Source organism: Callospermophilus lateralis, chromosome 19 (assembly GCF_048772815.1).
Source record: "Callospermophilus lateralis isolate mCalLat2 chromosome 19, mCalLat2.hap1, whole genome shotgun sequence".
In the NCBI taxonomy this organism is placed as follows: Eukaryota; Metazoa; Chordata; class Mammalia; order Rodentia; family Sciuridae; genus Callospermophilus; species Callospermophilus lateralis.
In genome coordinates, this window is record NC_135323.1 from 5,144,351 (window position 1) to 5,163,115 (window position 18,765).

Below are 18,765 nucleotides of genomic sequence, written 5' to 3' on the forward strand. Positions count from 1 at the left end.
TGAATACAACTGAAAGAAAGAATGAGAAACAGGTTTTTGGAAACCTTGAAACAATTTATTGAGTTGCTTTATACAAGATTAACAATTTCCACACCACCCCCAACACCAACATAGTCGCTGCACAAAAGTAACAGCCCCTCTCACACCTAAGAAACGGCCATGTCCGGTAAGTGCTCAGAGACTTCCGCCCGCCAAGGGAACCCCTGCAGCCCCTTGAGCGTGCTCTGCCCCACGCCTCCACTGCAGCTGGGCTGTAGAATCTGCCTTGCCATGGCTGTTTGTCATTCACTCTTTCGTTACCACAAATAAAGCATAAACAAGAAAAAGAAATCTCAAACTCCCCATCAAAGAAACATTTCCCTGAGGCAAGAGGCATCACTAGATTCCTAAGGACAAGGGTATCCTGCTCCAGCTGCACACTCAGTGGCACACGGGGAGGAGGGAGCACCAAAGGGCGAGGAGGGAGGTGAGGGGGGCTGGGGCTGGGACCTGGGTGTTCATGGGCAGAGGAGCCTGGAGAGTTCCCACTGCTCAGCCTTCGCTGACGGCCTCGGCTCGGCTTTGAGCTCAGCTATACAAATCTCTTCTTTGGCTCTTTTGCTACTACCTAAGACTATTCTGTAAACAAACTGGAAATCCAAGTTGCAAAAAATATATATAATAAAGGGATAAGGAACCCATGTGGCCCAATGTGAAACAGATTGGTTCTTACATACAAAAAAAGTCAGAGCAGAGGCCAGGCTGAATAGCTGACAGAGGTCTTGCTCCCAGCACAGTGGGAAGGGCACCAACCTCCACAGGAAGTGGGAGTTACTGAGCATCGCACCTGGGAGTCAGGAACCGAAAGACTGTCTGTTTTCACCCAGGTGCTGAGGATGCTCTCTCAACATGTCAAATTGCTCACCTGGGCAGTCAGACTCACCTTGTGGCACAGATTCACAGAATAAGCAAGGGCCCTCGAAGTCCTTGTGAAATGGCCACTGGCTGAGTGTGACCAGCCTGGTGACAGGAGTTCTATAGTTGCTATCCTCACCTGTCTCAGATTCACTCTCCAGTTCCTCTGGGCAGCACCCCAGTCCACACAGAACCCCACTGCCTGGAGAGCTCAACACTTCCAGGTCCACTGTAGGCAGCAGACGCTTCACAGAGGCCTATCCCTGCAACTCTGCCTAAGAAGGATTTCTAAGAATAAGAAACTGGAATGTCACCTGTGACTCGGAATCCCTCGTCTCAGCCCTCAGACACAAAGGGCTTTGGGGTTCCTCTGCAGTCTACCTGTACCAACTCTGGGAAAACAAAATGGGAGCCCTGGCTCAACTGGGACCTGGGGTTGGGGTCCCAGATGACTTTCAAGTCAGGACGGCGCAGGTTATGATGTGCAACCATAAAAATCTCAATTAAATAAAACTGGCTATGTCCTAAATACAGACATCTCTTTAAAAAAAGGTCTTCATCTCAGATCCACTCAGGGGGCTGAATGGACGTTGTGTTGTCGAATTCTGCTCCACCATAAAGGCACTGGAATTGAGTCTTCCTATAATGTGACGTGTGAAGAGCAGTCCCATTCTATCCAATGCATTTAATGGTAATGACGAAAACTGAGCCCAAGATAGATGTCTTTAAAAATCCTACCATAATTGTTGAATCTACAAAGGTCTCTTCTCTATAAGAGCTTCATTGTCATGTTCAGAGGAAAAACTGGTCCCCCATAGATAGCACACAGTAAAAGTTCTTAATATTTTGCAAGGAGACAAGATGGGCTTCGCACCTGTGGCTCAGGCCTGGGTCTTGTCCTTTTGAGCACACAGCCTGGGGATGGGATAACACTGACCATCCAGGGATCCTAATGTGGCCAGAAGGAGCCCCAGACCCATCAGGTGCTGTGAGGTACTTGGACTGAGTGCTGGGGGCCAGGCAGACCTAAACAGCTGTGCCAACGGATCTGCAACCAGAGCTTGTGGACTCCCCGCTTCCCAAGAGCCCAGCTCACTCCCACACCCAGAGCTGCCCTCTAACAACCTTCCAGCAACAGAGCTGTGAGGCCCAGAGCACCAGGTCAGTAAGTGCTTCACCAGCAGCATGAGCTGCTCCTTAGTTGGAGGCTTGTCAGAAGTGCCAGGGCACGCTCCGGGAATTCACGCCTGCTTTGGAAGGAAACCAGTATGCAGAGTGTGCAGGAGATGCCCGCCATCTGAGACCTCCACGTTGAGCTTCCACTGGACCCAAGTCAATCGAGCCTGTCCTCTGAAGTGGTCACAACTTCCGTGGCACACTAGGCCCCTTCCCGTGAAGCTGAGAAGCATCTGGAGAATAAGAACAGAACAGTCTTTCAGGAGCTGACTCCATACGTAGGCACTGGCATTACGCAGGCCAATGGTATACTGAGCAGTGTGCCCAGAACAGCTCCTGAGATGCGACTTGGGCCACTTCACAGCTCAGGTGACAACCGCCACTATGGCAAGGCCTGATGTTCACACACAACTCAGGATAGCAGTGCTCACTCTCTTATCACCAGGTATAGGGACAACTATAAAGACACCAATGTGGAGTCCAGGCAGAGAGGAAGGGAAAGCAAAGCAGACACAGACGCGGCTGTGTTGCTGCCACGCAGAGCCTGATGGCAGCCCCTCAGATAACGACCACCTGAAGTGCGGCGCAGAAGGAGGGGAAGGCTCACTGGCGTTAGCACAGCTGCTCTGCAGAGAGCCTTTTAATACCCAGAAGAAAAACAGCAAAATGCTACAAGAAAGCAATGTCCTTCTTTTCCATCCTTTTTCTCTCATTTCCTTCTACTTTTTGGGTAAAAATACCACAGACCCTCAATCTCTTTCCATTGGCTCTTTATTTTGTTTCTTTTAGAGAGGAACATTCCCCAAAGCAGGCAGAGGTGGGCCATCTCACTGTCACACACCCAAGATCTCACCTAGGTAGCTTCATGGATGCTTGCACTACACTTATCCCCACTGGCAGCCACCGGTATGTGGGGGAAATCCATGCATTTCACTGCTTCTCCAGAGGAAAAAGGGCCAACTATAGACATAGGCTTAGCCCCCAAGGAAGCCAAATTTTCATCTAGAGACCTACAAACTCATTCTCACCCCCAGCTGGCCTCTGGCACTCACTACCAATGCTTCAACCTCAGAACCAGCCTTCAGAGATCCACAGCAGACCAGGAGGTAGACACCTACTTGACAGTCATGGGTCCTACCCTCTCCATTTGGCAGGTCAAGTCATGTATAGCCCAGGGGCCCTCAATCCACAGGGTAGTAACCTAGGTTCAGCTTCGCTAAGACTGGCTCTTTCCTTACTAATGCAGCCCAGGACCTGTCTGGCACAAGTCTAAAGGCAGTAAGAACACCAGTCAAATCCTAGTGTTCCATCAGGCTTCTTATACTAGAATTCTAAGAGGTCTGATCCCAAGAAAACAGGACTGAATGTGGCACATCTACTTTCTACCAAGTGCCTGCCTGAGGCACCGATGCCTATTTCTCATGCCACTAAGCAGCGACACACCAAAGGCTAGCTTAAAATAGCTATTCTGTGGGGACACTGCCTCGTTCCTGGTGTGCTCCCAAATCTGTTTCCAAGAAGGCTTTACATCTGGCCAGACTGAAAGTGGCTTCTCATTCAGGTCCATGCTGCCATCAGAGGGAAACTGTCCTTCCTCAGAGTCTTGTACTGTGGTCCCTCACTGCTCTGTGGATTCTCCCATTCACAGAAGCAAAGTATGGAGAGCCTCCGTGAACTAACAAATACCAGTGAGTACACAGCCTCGCTGTGAAGGCCGGTAGTGCCCACTAGCCTTTGGGAGAGTCCTACCATTACTTTCTTTCTTAACCAAAGAGGGAAAAGATGCTAAGAGTCAGGACAGACCCTGCCTCTGGGTCAGGTCCCATAGCTTTCTGTGCTCACCAAAGCTCAGGGTTCCAGTCGAGAACCCAGCAGTCTCACTGTGGAGGCCATGTTATTCCAATGCCCACATAGCCAGACCCTTAAAAGACAAGGCGAGACGACAACACAGCAACGACAAGGCAGACATTCCACGTCCAGCAATAGACAAAGCACCTAAGGATGGAGAGCAGCAGTGCACAGAGTGCATGGCAGGGGCCCATCTGGCAATTACCTGGCAGACTCTGCGGGACATGGGTGGACACGGCAGCATGTGGGAGAGTTGCTGCATGGGGCGGGCTGGAATGCAAGCCAGCCAGAAGACCTGAGAGAAACAGGAGGGGAGAGAACAAAACACGAACATTGAAGACAGAAGGGAAAAACAGCCCTGGCAGCCATGAGCCCCAGACGACTGGCCAGACCAGTCTAAGAACCAAACCCAAAGGGGAGGGGCTCAGCATTGTCCCAGGACGTTCCCCATGGTCACACCAGACACACACAGGAACCACAGCACACCACAACACAGGGACAGAGACAGAAGACAGGTACTTACTGTGGCTGAGACCATGGTGGAAGGTCCCAGGGGCTGGGCCTGTGACGATGGCATCCTTGGAGACCCCCGCTTTAGCAGAGGACTCCGCACTGAAGGAGAGCACGTGGAGTGGAAATGGGACAGGGGCAAGGATCCCCAGTGAGTTAGAGTTCACGGCCCCAGGCAGCTTGGGGTTGCTGGACTTGTAGGATGAAGACAGCAGGTTTAAGGGAGAGGAGCTGGTCAGCAGCACAGCCCCACCCGGTCCTTTCTGGGGAGGAAACATAGACAAGTGGTCAGAAGCCTGGTCCTGTTAACTCATAGCAAACCTAAGAGCGTGCACAACAGGCACACACATCAAATGCCCCAGAAAAGGCACTTTTCTATTCTGCAGTCCTGGAGAAAAGAACAAGGACAGTCTATGAAATGGCATGGAGTGCGTTCCAGGGCATAGGGCACTAAAGGTGTCTCTTTGGTGAGGAGGGGAAAGACCACCACTGTGGATATCCACAAGTATGTGTATGCACCTTCTTATACACTGATTTATTTTGCATATGTTTACTATGTAAATACACATATATTTGTGTATATTTGGTTAGTCTTTGTTTTTAAAAAGAAATAGGAAGGCTGAGGATGCAGCTTAGTGGCATAGCACTTGCCTACTAAGTGTAAGTCCTTAGATTCAGTCCCCATCTCCCCAAGCTGTATCCAAACTTCTTATAATTATCCCCCACCCTCAGCATTCACTAGCTGCTGAATTCTGATAAATCACCTCTGACCTGCAGAATCCTTCAAAACCAATCAGAGAATCATTCTCAGAAGGTACTGCTATTTCCAGGGCATGAAAGCCTTAGCACCTGACAGATGAAGGCATTTCCATCCCCTTTTCTGAAGAGATACACAGGTCAGAGGTGGAAGGAGGGAAGTTCTGTGGCTCATTGTGCAGGTGCAGATCCAGCCTCCCTACAGGCACAATACTGACAGCTGTTTTTGCTCCACTCACCCTCCTAAGAAGACAGGCAGGTTATCCTGGGCCTTCCTACTCACAGAAAAGGGAAGACTGAGCAGGAAGCTCAGTTCTCCATCCAGAGTATGAGCTCACTATTCCCACCTGACCTTCAGCTTCAGATCACATTCTCCACTCAGGACAAGGCAAGTGGCCTTGTCCCTGAGTCCCCAGGGGTGGGACAGGCTGCATGCTGGGATACTCACTGGCAAGGAGGTAGATGATGTCACACTACTAACTGTGGCGGGCTTCAGGGAGGAGGTCAATAACTTTGCCACTCCCTGGGTACCACCACCGGAATCTCCATTTGGACCACCAGGAGGGGCTACCAGGGTCAGCTTCTGGGAAACAGGTGGTTTCTTCACTGCCGAGCTTGGGACAGGCTGGCTGGTGGACTGTCCTGTGGAAGGAGGCTGTATGCTGGGGAGCAGGGTCCCAGAAGCAGAGCTCTGCACTCGGGTTCCTCCAGAGGAAGAGCTGCCAGAAGAAACCCCATGTTTGGAGACAGAGCCAGCAAATGGATTATTCTTATAAGATGGCCCCGCAGAGTTGGCTGGGTGCTGTTTTGCTGGGTGGCTCAGGGCAGTAGAGGATGAGGCTAGGGTCTTATGAGAGCTGCCACTGGAAGATGGCGAGCCTCCAGAGGAGGTTGGTGTGGGGGGATGGAAGCTCTGGCCTTTGGCTGCTGTCTTCACTAGCTGCAGAAGGGAACGATGACACTGTGGGGAGGAAGCCTTTGGGCCTTGGAGTTTACTGACAAATGGAGATGGGGGCGTGAAATTTTTCTGCTGCTGAGTGCCTGCATGAAAGACTTTGACTTGGGGGCCAGGTACTGGAGCTGCCGCCTGGGTTCCATGAGACGTCCGTGGCAAGCTGTGGTGCTTTGCTTTGGACTGGTGTACTTCTGGCAGGCCCTTGCTGAGGGGAGCCTGACAGGACAGCTCTTTGTAGCCAGAACTCTCTGTTTTTTTCTCCTGAGAGGATTGCCCCAGTGCTAGAGCCTGTTCAGCCAGAAAATTTAGGGGTGACTGCAGTGTGCTAGTGGGTGGTGGTGCAGAGGGGTTGGGTTTCACAAAGTTCCTTTTCTCTTCTGCACACAAAACACCTGTGACTTTTTCTGCTGGTGCTTTGGAGGGTGCAGTCATTGTGAACTCAGAGCTCCCAGCCACTCTGCTATTCAACACGGCCAGCTCCTTGGACACGGCTTCCATCGAGGAGGCTGGATCATGGCCCAAGTCTTCATCCAATGAGTCCTCCAGGTTGACAGGAGTAGGGTTAGTGAGGCCACCAGACACCTGGGATGGGGGCTCCCTACTCGTGGACCCAATGTTCAGGCCTCCTCCCTGGTGTTCCGATGGCAAAGCAGTGGAGCCAGCCATCTGTCCTCCTGATGGGATGGAAGCCTTTTTATCAGGCTTAGCAGATGACTCCTAAATGAAAACAGAAATGATAACTGTTTAGAAATGTCCAAAGATGCCAGCACTTGCCTGTTGTGAGGACATAAATGGGAACAACTCAAAGATCTGAGATTCCTGTATAATTACAAAACAAGGTGTGGACAGAGCAGATGTCAAGATTGCCTTGTCTTAGGCACCCTTTGGTATGTGTTTGGCTGGCTGGGCTGGCTTTACCCCAGTATGCTTTGTTGCTAAGGACATGCCCAGTCACAGGGAAACTTCTCTTTTCTGTTTCTGAAAAGTACAAGACCTATGCAAGAAGACACACTGCCTAGTGGCATTCACACTGTCTTAAAGTGTTCCTTGCTGCAGATTGACACATGGCATAAGAACTATCTTAAATTAGCTTTCTTTTCTCTTTGATTTCTCCCAGCACCCATCTCTCCTCGGTCCTTATGGGACTAGGAAAGGAATCTATCCTGTCACTCCTGTACCTCTGATACTTATCACAGTATGTTTCAGACACTGTAGAAGCTTGGCAGATACTCAGGAACATATGACTGGCACAACTTATTCTCACGATCTCTTTAGGTATGGCTAAGGGGACCACCAAGTCTTAGGAACTGGTAAGAATATGGCAAGTAGCAATGTTCTCTACACTGAGAGGTCTCTGCAGCATCCTGTACTCTGGCAGGCAGCCCAACAGTCGCCTCTCCTTTCTGCTGATGCTCCAGGCTACACTGCACTTGGCCAGGAGTGTATCTCGGCGTACGACCTTCACAACTGCACGGGTGCTTCACTCCTCAGAGGGCTTCCAAAGACCCCACCTACCCCACAACAACCCCAGAAACTGGGCCAGCTAGGCACTGTTTTATAGACTTGAGCCTGGGGCAGGAGGATTAAATGGCCCATGCAGGTCTCTGCCCTGGTTCAAGAATAGCTATTCCCCTAGACCAGTGAAACTCAACAGCTGCCATGGTCATTTAAGAAGTTTCCTGGGCACTGCTTGCAGGGAGAAAAGGACAGCCAGCATATGACCCGAGCAAGCTGACTCACCTTCACCTTGATTTTAGAAGGGGCCATTACTTTCTTCTTGGCTCTGTTCAAAGAAATAAACACAGGGAAGGTTCAGAGGAGATCCACAGAAAGAGATAAAACAACAGTGTTCTGAGAAATGAAAAACGCCAAGACACTCACAAAATTGATGTCAGGTGTCCATGGCCTCGTCGACTCTCCTTAAACAGAGTCCTGAAAGAAATAGAACATGGCATTCTGTTCACCCTAGACACCACCATTCTATTTCCAGAGCTTTTCTAGCAACTCTGGTACTTGGTGGCTGCTCTTAAATCCAGTTGACTGGTGAGCTGAATTCCTGTTGAGAGTCCAAAGCAGCCACACTGGTGGGATGGAAGCCTTTCAAAAGCCCATCAAAAGCCAAGATTATGGACTTTATCAACAAAGACTATGGCTCTGTCCCTGACCTCATGGCCACCTTCTCCTAGGCAGAAGCACTTTCCTTACTGCCTATCCTTGACACTGCCAAGAAGAAAATGTGGGGTGAAACTCAAAAACAAATTTCTTCATACAAATTCAACCTATAAGAACAAACAATTCCCAAGGCTTTATGATTTGTGCAAATTACAAATAAATAGGGCCCAACACAGAAAATCAGCCCTAGCTAACTTTCCCTGCCCTGTGTACAGCAGACATACTCCATTTGTGGGAAGTGACACAAAATAACCTCTACAACAGAAGCCTGGTATTTAGCTCCAGGAAGATGACAGTCCGAAAATGAGACTTTTGAGGATCATTAAGAAGCACCCATGGATGGATTCAAACTAAAAAGCTTCTTCTCAGCAAAAGAAACAATCAGTGAGGTGAGTAGAGAGCCTACATCTTGGGAGCAAATTTTTGCCACTTGCACATCAGATGGAGCACTTATCTCTAGGGTATGTAAAGAACTCAAAGAGCTAAACACCAAAAAAAAAAAAAAAAAATCAATAAGTGGGCCAAGGAACTGAACAGACACTTCTCAGAAGAGGATATATAATCAATCAACAAATATACGAAAAAATGTTCAACATCTCTAGCAATTAGAGGAATGCAAATCAAAATTCCTCTAAAATTTTATCTCACTCCAGTCAGAATGGCAGCTATTAAGAATACAAACAACAATAAGTGTTGGCGAGGATGTGGGGAAAAAGGTACACTCATACATTGCTGGTGGGACTGTAAAATGGTGTGGCCAATATGGAAAGCAGTATGGATATTCCTTGGAAAACTGGGAATGGAAACCACCTTTTGACCCAGCTATCCCACTCCTCGGTCTATACCCAAAGGACTTAAAAACAGCATACTATAGGGACACAGCTACATCAATGTTTATTGCAGCACAATTCACAATAGCTAAACTGTGGAACCAACCTAGATGGCTTTCAGTAGATGGATGGATAAAAAAAAATGTGGTATATATACACAATGGAATAGTACTCAGCAATAAAAGAGAATAAAATCATTGCATTTGCAGGTAAATGGATGGAGTCAGAGTACATAATGCTAAGGGAATTTAGCCAATCCCCAAAAAACAAATGCCGAATGTTTTCACTGATATAAGGAGGCTGATTTATAATGGGGTTGGGAGGGGGAGCATGGGAAGATTAGATAAAGTCTAGATAGGGCAAAGGTGTGGGAGGGGAAGGGACTGGGTATGGAGGTAGAAATGAAAGTATAATGAGATGAATATCATTACCCTTAGTACATGTATGAAGACATGAATGATGTGAATATACTTTGTATACAACCAGAGATATGAAAAATTATGCTTTATCAACATGATATGAATTATAATGCATTCTGCTGTTATATATAAAACAAAATAGAATAAAAAATTTTTTAAAAAGTACCCACGAAGCCAGGCCCAGTGGCACACACCTGTAATCCCAGCAACATGGGAGGCTGAAGCAAGAGGATCACAAGTTCGAGGCCAGCCTCAGCAACTGTGTAAGAGCTTAAGCAACTTAGCAAGACTCTGTCTCAAAGAATAAAAAGGGGACTGGAGTTTTAGCTCAGTGGTAGAGCACTTACTTTGCAAGTGTGAGGCACTGGGTTCAATCCTAGCATCACATAAAAACAAATAAAGGCATTGAGTCCATATACAACTAAAAAAAAAATTTAAAATAAATAAATAAAAAGGGCTCAGTGGTTAAGCATCCCTGAATTGAATCCCCAGTATCAAAACAAAAACAAAAATAAAAACTACAAAAAGAAGCACCCATGATGGGTAGTGGTATATGACTGTGACCCCAGCGACCCAGGAGGCAGCAGGAAGATGGCAAGTTTGAGGCCAGCCTTAGCAACTTAGTGAGACCTTATCTCAAAATAACATGTAGCTCAGCAGTAGAGCACTTTCCTATTACGTTCAGGTCAATCCCCAAAACTGGAAAGAGAACCAGAAAAAGTAGTACCCAAGATGAATCCATCTCTCAACCTCTGGCAGGAGCCATTATGTCAAAACAGGAAAGGGCACAAGAAGCATGCAGTCAATCCTGAGCCACAGAAGGGTGAAGAATGACAAGGACAAAACCCCATAGGGAACTTTCTCTCTTCTACGCAAGACTGACAACAATCTTTCCTAGTTTCTATTATCTCCCCAAATTACTCAGGTGACATCAGATTTGAATCAATTGGACAGTGGCTCCTTGATGGCACAACTTCCTATCTGATCACACTGACCCTCACCTGGCCTGCATCCAGCCTTTGGGCCAGAGAGGCTTGACCTCTGCATCCAGAAAGGCCTTCACGCAGTCCTCCCATGCCTGGGCCTTGTTCCTCTCCAGATCATGGCTTTCCAGTTTGATCTTCACCACTTGGCACAGCAGTTCCCTGAGAAGTAGGCAGAAATCAGAAACTTGCAACCACCCAACTCTTCTTCAAGCTGTTAATCATGTGCTTTCAGCTGTTCTGATCAAAGTAAATGATCCTAACCTTCACTAGCAGTATGGGGACATGCTCAGAAACTGGCCCACAAACCCTCCAGTGAGGCAAGGTCCCAGCTTAGGCACACCTGATTTCATCATTCCACTGGAATTTCTTCCTTGGTCCCATTATCCTCCTGCCACCCTTTTCTTCATCATCTTCCTCATCAGAACAAATCCGTTCTCTCTGCTCCTTGTCTTTTTCCTCTTCCAGCATCCTACACAGAGAAGATAAAGAAATGGACTCCGAAGTCCTCCTCCTCGCCTCTTCCTCCTCCTCCCTACTTAACTGGGACTTCTAAGATCAGACAGTGAAAATGCTGAAGAGCCAAGAGTCTGGTTTGAAATGAAAGTAAATACTGAGAGGTGTGAAGAGAAGAGACAACAGGATAATGGTGCACTAGGGCAAAGAGACACTTACTTAGCGACCTTTGCTTGCGTGTGTGCCTGGCACTCATCCTGGTACTTGGCCACCTGCTCAGGCATTGCCCTGCCAATGGCTTCCTTGAGCTTCTGGAGAGGCTCCTTCAGGCGCCCACCCTGCAGAGAGCAGGACACAGCACAAGTCTTGTTCACACACCAGACTTACACCAAGGAGACACGACAGGGTAATCAAAAGGAAGCAGTGCAGCTACAGATAGGGCTCTGTACTGAGTAGCCACCCCTCAGCTGGGCCCCAAAACCACACACCTGTTCATAGAGGTGAAGTTTTCGAGCACGTTTAACCAGAGCGTCCTTGCTGCAGGGCAGGAATGAAGAGAGATAGGCATATACCCCAGAACGGATCTGGCTACTCAGCTCCCGAGTTTGCACCTCTATGCTGAAGAACAGAACAGAGTCATCAACGGCCTGCAGCTCACTGCAGCATCTCTCTTCACTAGATCGGCCTACATGGTGAGGCCAGCTAGGGGCCAAAAGCAGGTCCAACCTCATCCTGTTGGGCCACACTGCAACTGAGTGGCCAAGGCAACAAATCTTTGACAATCAACAAACAATTCCCAAACTTGGCTAGGTAAAGTGGGTTAAGGCTTTTAGGTCAAGGACAGGACAAAGTCAAAGGCAGTCAAGAAAACAGAGCCCAAGAGAACAAGATTCACGGACAAAATTTCACAAACAAATATAACATAAAAGCTATCAAGTGGGAAGTAATGATTTACTTGGGGTTGACAGGAAATACTTTCTGGCAGTGTTTCTTTTTTCCAGTTCCCAATTCTCTCCAAGACTATGAGGTCAAGGAAATCCTCACCCCCTCCACTTTCTCCAGCTGAATAAGCAGAAAAATATTCTCTTCAATGCCTTGAGCTTTCCATATTTGGCATGCTCAAGTGGGTTACTTGTTGACACAAACCTCCCATCCACCCTGACCCTCAGGTGCTCTTTGTAGCCCATGATTCCTGACCCAAGTATCCAGTCCAGATCTTGGCCAGGGCAAGGCCATTTGCAAGAACATTCCCAAGTCTTGACAACTATTCTTATATCAGCAAAATTTTCAGTTGTTGAGCAATAACCTTCTCCTGCTACATAATACAACTGCAACCAGAGAAAAGCTGCAAACCTGAGGGCCAGATACGTTTAGATTTACGTTTGTTTGTTTTTGCTTTTTAATCCATTTCATACAGTGCAATGATTCGGGGGTTTCAAGGTTTGGAAAAATGTGACAGGAATGAGGTACTCTGGCATTGAGAGCAGAGAAAGAAGAAAAGGAGAACAAATACTGAGGAACACTCCAATACAGAGAAGGCCCTGAGGCCACCACTCAACCTTCTGGATTCTCAGGGTCATGCAAGCAACACCTTCTCTCTAGTCTCATCTCGCCCTTGACAAGAAGTCCTCTTCCAAAAGTCCAGGACTGTATATATAGTATCTAATAAAGCCTTTGGCCAAAGATTAGTAAGATCTATCATTCTTGGAGATAGGTATTTAGTGTCCCTGTTTTATTTAATGAACAACATCAATAAAACTATATTAACCCAAGTCCTCTAGTTCATTGCTGGTCATGCACTCCTGGCCTGCCCAACCCAGGCGTGTAACAGCAGATATGGACAGACAGACAGATGATACTCACTCTAGTAGGATGCCATTCATATCCTGGGTGAAGAACTTCTGTCTGCTCTCTCCCTCAGCAGCTCTGGCAGCCTGGTTCACAGCAGACAGTAACAGCCATTAGAACCTGTTCCCCACGCATCCCATACATACCCCCACAGGCACCAGTCACTGCTCCATAAAAGCACCTGTCAATAAAATCCTCCCCAACACTTTCCTGAGTCTATCCAAGTCCCAGATTAAGGTCACCTGTGATCAATGCTCTATTTTTTTCAAAGATGCTACAGCATCTTGAACTGTACATCCCAGGACTTAAAACAACAGTCACATAAAACAAAGCCACATAGAAACAAGCAATCCTGAGGCATCTGGTCAGAGGCCAACTCTATTAACTCCTGTGTCCAGACTCTATCATAAACTACACAGTTAGTTGAGATTTCCATACATTAACAGTATAAAAACAACTAAGAACTTCAATAAATCTATAAGATAAAAGCTTTTATCCACCAAAAATAACAATAAAAATAATAATGTATCGCTTTAGCACCTAAGGTCATTATCATCTTTTGAAACTTCTATTCTTCTTAGGATATATACAAATTCTCCATCATCCAGATCACTGGAATGACATGCCATATTGCCTGATATAACAGGAATTTACTAGACTGTCTTCTTTTGCTTTCCATGAGAACACAGTTTATAACCTGGAGAGCAGCCTAGAGACCTCTAAAGTATCCTAATGGCAAACCATGCCTTGGTCAGAGAAGATGGCCCTCACAAGTAGCTCCTTGTGGGAACCACCCATCAAACCACAATCTCTGGAGACAAGACTCAGGAATATGTATTCTTTAAAAGTAGCCCAACCATTAGAACTCTTTAAATGTAACTCTGAGACCCAGTGATCTAAACAAAAGGGATGCTGATTTTCAGGTTGTAGGCAAAATACAATTTCTGAAATCAGACATGATATGTAATAATGACAAACGGGTGATAAGGTGACTGTCTAGAGAAAGGGATAAATCCTGATCAAGCCTTCCACCTTCCTCTAATTGCACCTGCTGGGCCCTTCCAACCTCTGACTCCATCTGTCTGCCCACTAGCTCTTCCCTGTTGAAGGACTCAAAGTTTCTATCTAGAACTCACTTCTTCCCATCATTTTTCTCCTCATGTCTTCAAAATAATATACACACATGAAAGTCCCTCAAATCTAAACCTCTAGGGCTGGGGCTGTAGCTCAGTGGTAGAGCACCCGCCTTGCACATGTGAGGCACTGGATTTGATTCTCAGTACCACATAAGAATAAATAAAGATATTGTGTCCAACTACAACTAAGAAAAAAAAAATATAAACCTCAAAACCCCTGTACCCTCTCTTCTAAGCTCTGGACTAGGATTTCCAATTACCCCTGAGATGGGGTAATCCTCTGATATGCAAACTCAGCTTACCTAAAACTAGACCTGCCAGCTTTTGCTCAGACTCCTGCTTTCCTGCTTCTAACATCTGCACTCCAGCCTTCTTGAATCCTCCCATTCCTTCCTTCATAGTCTTTCAGTGGCTTTGACCAACTCTAGACCCAAACCCAAATTCCTTCTCATGGCATGCAGGGCACTCCAGAGTCTGGCCCCAGCTGTCCACTATACCTCCCATCTCCTACCACACTCTAGGGGATTCCACCAACCAGCTGCTCACCCATCCTCAGCTCTGCCCTGCCTTCCCCACAGGTTGACCAACGTTGTAGCCTCCAGTCCCAGTCCTATGTACCCTCAAAGAGTTTCTCTTTTGACTCCTGATTGTCTACTAGTCATCTAGTCAGCCATCTAAAAATGGCAGTGTTTCATCCTGCTCTGTGCTGCAGCCCACTGTCTGCATAGGTATCATCCATTTACATAACATGCTCATGAAGGACAAGAACTAACTCTCATTGGCCCATACATTCCTCACAGCTGCCTATCAAATAATAGATACTTAGTAAACATTGGGAAGTGGATGTGTGGATGAACAAAGGAATGAACAGATACCGCCATAGAAAGGCAAACTAGATGAGGAAAAGCCTAATGCTGTCTAACCAAAAGTAATCTGAAGAGCTGCAAAATTCAAGTTTCTAAAGATGACTTGGTTGAAGGACAGCCCAGAGGCCTTGGATGAAAGGTGTGACAAGGATGGATGGATGATAGAAGAAAGAAAGGCATGGCTTTTAAACCATCCATGTGTAATTTCTTATACTTTCAGCATTCAAAATTTCACCTTAGAACTTTTAAGGTACTGCAATTACAACATTAGTTTGAGAAAATAGAAAAACTAAGGCATTCTTTTGATTCAACTACTGCTAGTTCTAAGATCCAGATCCTCAATTAATTCAATCTAATTCCTTCAACATGTATTTTAAAATGCCCCACTGTTTGACAAACCCATCAACAGTCTTTTAAATAAAATTTGTCTTTATTTTAAATAAAGTTTATATTTCAGTATCAATCAACCTTTTCTCTAATACTTCAGAAGTTTTCTGCCTACATAGTCTTTAAAAAGATTTTCCTTCTGAACTGTCTTAATTGCATAGACTGTCCTCAGAGGGTCTGGTTTCATACTGAAGTTAATCAGTCAAACACTGCATTTTTAAATAAATTTAATTAAAAGCAACTGGATAGATATCTGATAGTCTATCAGAAATAAGTGAGGTCCCTTGCCCCTGAGATATTGTATAAATTAATCAATCCTAAATTAACTAGGAAATGAGGTTAAAGCAAACACCTTGGTCATGCTGACTTATATAGTTCCAAGATATTTTTTTTTTAAAGAGATGGGGGTCTTTCTATCTTGCTGTGTTGCCCAGGCTGGCCCTGAACTCTTGGCCTCAAGTAATCTTCCTACATCAGCCTCCCAAATTAGCTGTGCTATAAGCACATGTCACTGTGCCCAGCCTCCAAATGCCTTTTTAATTTTTGTTGTTGTTGGTAGACTGTTATATCATTTATTCATATGCAGGATGAGGATTAATCAGCAGTAGAGCACCCCTGGGTTCAAGTTGGTTTTTCCCTACCTTATTCTCTTTAAGTCCCTCTCTCCCTGGACTTCTGGGGATGCAAGGGTTGTAACTCAGGAGGAGGGTAAAGGTGTGGGTGCTCGGGACCTGTTTCCTTTCTGTTCTTAGTATCATTCCCACTTCATGCCTAACTAAAGAGGACCAAAGAAGACCTGGGTCATATGTAAGAACCAGGCTGAATAGCTGCCAAACTATATCAAGACAATAATCTGACAGGGTGTCAAAGTTGAGCTTTCTCAGCACCCTGTATGTTCCAACCATTTATACAAGAGACATCTGTAATCAACACATGTTAATACAGGGCAAGAACATCAAATCACTATATTCCCTGGATCCAAAATGTACAAATGAATAGAAAATGAGAAATAAGCTAACATGAGAAAACAGTGAATATAACATGGACATCAATCAAGGCATCTCTCTTGGTGTATCTCTTTAATGTATGTAAGTTTTCAAGATTTTTTTTTTAAGTTTCTCACTTAGAAAGTAAATCTACTTTTTGCTTTCTATAAAGAGTGTGTTTTTCCCTAAGAGATCACTACATATCAGAGTTGAATCTACTATGCACTGCAGTAGATTGCAAACAGGAGCACAGATTGCTCCCATGGAGAAATGCCCCCCAGAGAGCAGGCCCTAGGCTCCCCAACCCTTTAATCTTGGCTGCTCTTATGACTCACTTTGACCAAGAGTGTGGCAGAAGCAGTGTGACACATATAACCTATAAAAGCCAGATCTTATGGCCCTAAAAATTCCACTTCCACAAGATGCTGCCATAACCAAGATCACCATGCCCTGAAGATGTCCAGGATAAAAGGCCCAAAGGAAAAGGAGGTCTGGTCAGCATCCAGTTAATTTACCAGCACCCAGTTAACCTGCCAGCTGAATGCAGCTGCAAGACTGAGCCATGCCAGGCATGGTGGCACATGCCTGTAATCCCAACAACTTGAGAAGCTGACGCAGGAATATTTTGAGATCAAGGGTATCCTCAACAATTTAGTGAGACCCTCAGCAACATAGTGACATCCCTATCTCAAAATAAAAAAGAAAAAGGACTGGGGATGTAGCTCAGTTGTAAAGTACCCTGGGTTCAATCCCCAGTACCAAAGGGATATTAAAAAAAAAAAAAAAAAAAAAAAAAACAACAAGAGTGAGCCCAAGCAGGATCAGAAGAGAAACTACCCAGCCAGTCCACAATCAGGAGAAATGAATAACTGTCAAAGTTTTGAGGTCCTTTTTAAAAAGGCAAAAGAAATGGATACATTATTACCTAGGGTCAAGATTTTAAATCTAACCAACCTATTATAATAATAAACAAGGGGAAAAAAGAAAAATAAGGGGAGTGAAAAATAAAGTGAGAAACACATAACACTGCTAATGATAGTTATATACATCAAATTTAATTTAAAATTAATTTAAAACGCAATGTCTTTCAAAATCCAGGACAGAGTTCCTTATTAAGGATCCAAATATCCACATGCAACTTTTGGAATTGTATGCAGTTTTTGTGTACAAATGCCCTCTTTCCCTGGGAAGATTACCTTTCCCAGCAAATTCTCAATAGGGCCTGCAGTCCAGAGCATTTGTGTACACATGCGGGGGTTCCAGGTGCCCCAAGTGCAGGGGCCCTGCTGTAGTAACTTTCTATAATAAGCCTTCTTTTTAATGCAACCATTAAAAATAATGAGGGCTTTATAATAATATTTATTAAGTGAAAAAAATCATGAAACAATTATTCACAACTATAATCACAACTGCATAAAAACATATACAGAAGCTAGAAAGGAATATGCAAAGTGAAATTGTTTTTCAACTGGTGGGGTAATAGATAATCCCCACACACTTCCCACCCCATTTTCCAAAGTTTCTTAATGCAGGAGCAGGGCCAGGTGAAAATTAAAGTGTCATTTCACCCTTGAGCACTGTATTTTCAAACCAGAATATCAAACTCTACATTCAGCATCTCTAGGACCCAGGCCCACCTTGCCTACGGAATCCTGAACCCTTGTCTGTCATGCCCAAGAGCAATCACTCAAGAGGGAAGCTTGCCAGACAAGGGATCCACCAAGGGAGCTTTCTGGCACCATAGTCCCATGCTGTTTCAGGTTGCAGCACTTTGTTCCACTTGATGTGCTCTGTGTTTCCCAAGAGATTGAAATAATAAGTAAGCACACTAGAACACAACCTATGGTGGGAATGAGGACATATCCAAGAATTCTATTTTGACTTTTCTCTAAAAAAACAACTGGCTACCATCACATCCTTACTTATTTAACAAGACTTTCAGAAACTATAAAACAATTTGGTTACAAACCATAGGAATGAAAAGAACAAAGTAATTTTTTTAACATGAATTCTGAGAGCAAATACAGGACAGTACACTCAAATATGCCAAGTTCAGGTTCAACTCCTTCCACCTCAATGTCATATTTAAGATACACTCTAAATCCCTGACATGGCACAATTCATTTAAATCATTACATTCAAATAAAACACTTATGCCCAACACTGCACGAAAGCTAAAAAGGATGAACTAGAGATTTCAATAAGATGTTTATTTACTTTGTATACTATGTTCAAATATTTTCTGGAAGTGAGAAAATCATTTATAGAGGTGGTTGACATTTCACCTGCCCTGAACATAAAGGATAAATACATAGCATTGATTCTGATATGCTATGAGAATCACTAGTTCAGAACTACAGCTATTGAGTACAAATGCCACTGGAACTGCAGTACAAACCACAATGCCTAAGGTAAAATGTTATTTTAACTAAAAGGTATTGTCATCATTAACTAATGATCCATGCTTGGTTCTAGTTAGTATTACTGAATTGACAGTCTCAGCACTTAGGGATGAATTCCAAATCAATAGAGAACAAGAGCAG

General features: G+C 45.2%; 1 protein-coding gene across 3 annotated transcripts in view; it reads right to left on the minus strand.

Annotated features, from left to right (window-relative positions):
- Positions 1 to 64: 64 nt before the first annotated feature.
- Positions 65 to 18,765, minus strand: part of Ubn1 (ubinuclein 1) — a 30,378-nt gene continuing 11,677 nt past the window's right edge. For 2 of the 3 annotated variants that reach the window (XM_076840604.1, XM_076840605.1), the window contains 11 exons: positions 12,863 to 12,933; positions 11,488 to 11,617; positions 11,219 to 11,337; positions 10,887 to 11,015; positions 10,562 to 10,705; positions 8,021 to 8,071; positions 7,880 to 7,922; positions 5,633 to 6,856; positions 4,442 to 4,691; positions 4,124 to 4,213; positions 65 to 2,303 (listed from right to left, as the gene is read on the minus strand). In XM_076840604.1, the coding sequence (XP_076696719.1) occupies positions 2,254 to 2,303; positions 4,124 to 4,213; positions 4,442 to 4,691; positions 5,633 to 6,856; positions 7,880 to 7,922; positions 8,021 to 8,071; positions 10,562 to 10,705; positions 10,887 to 11,015; positions 11,219 to 11,337; positions 11,488 to 11,617; positions 12,863 to 12,933 (2,301 nt within the window). In that variant the 3' untranslated portion in view covers positions 65 to 2,253. Of the gene's footprint in view, positions 2,304 to 4,123; positions 4,214 to 4,441; positions 4,692 to 5,632; positions 6,857 to 7,879; positions 7,923 to 8,020; positions 8,072 to 10,561; positions 10,706 to 10,886; positions 11,016 to 11,218; positions 11,338 to 11,487; positions 11,618 to 12,862; positions 12,934 to 18,765 lie in introns of those variants that run through there. The other variant, XM_076840606.1, reaches the window with a different exon arrangement.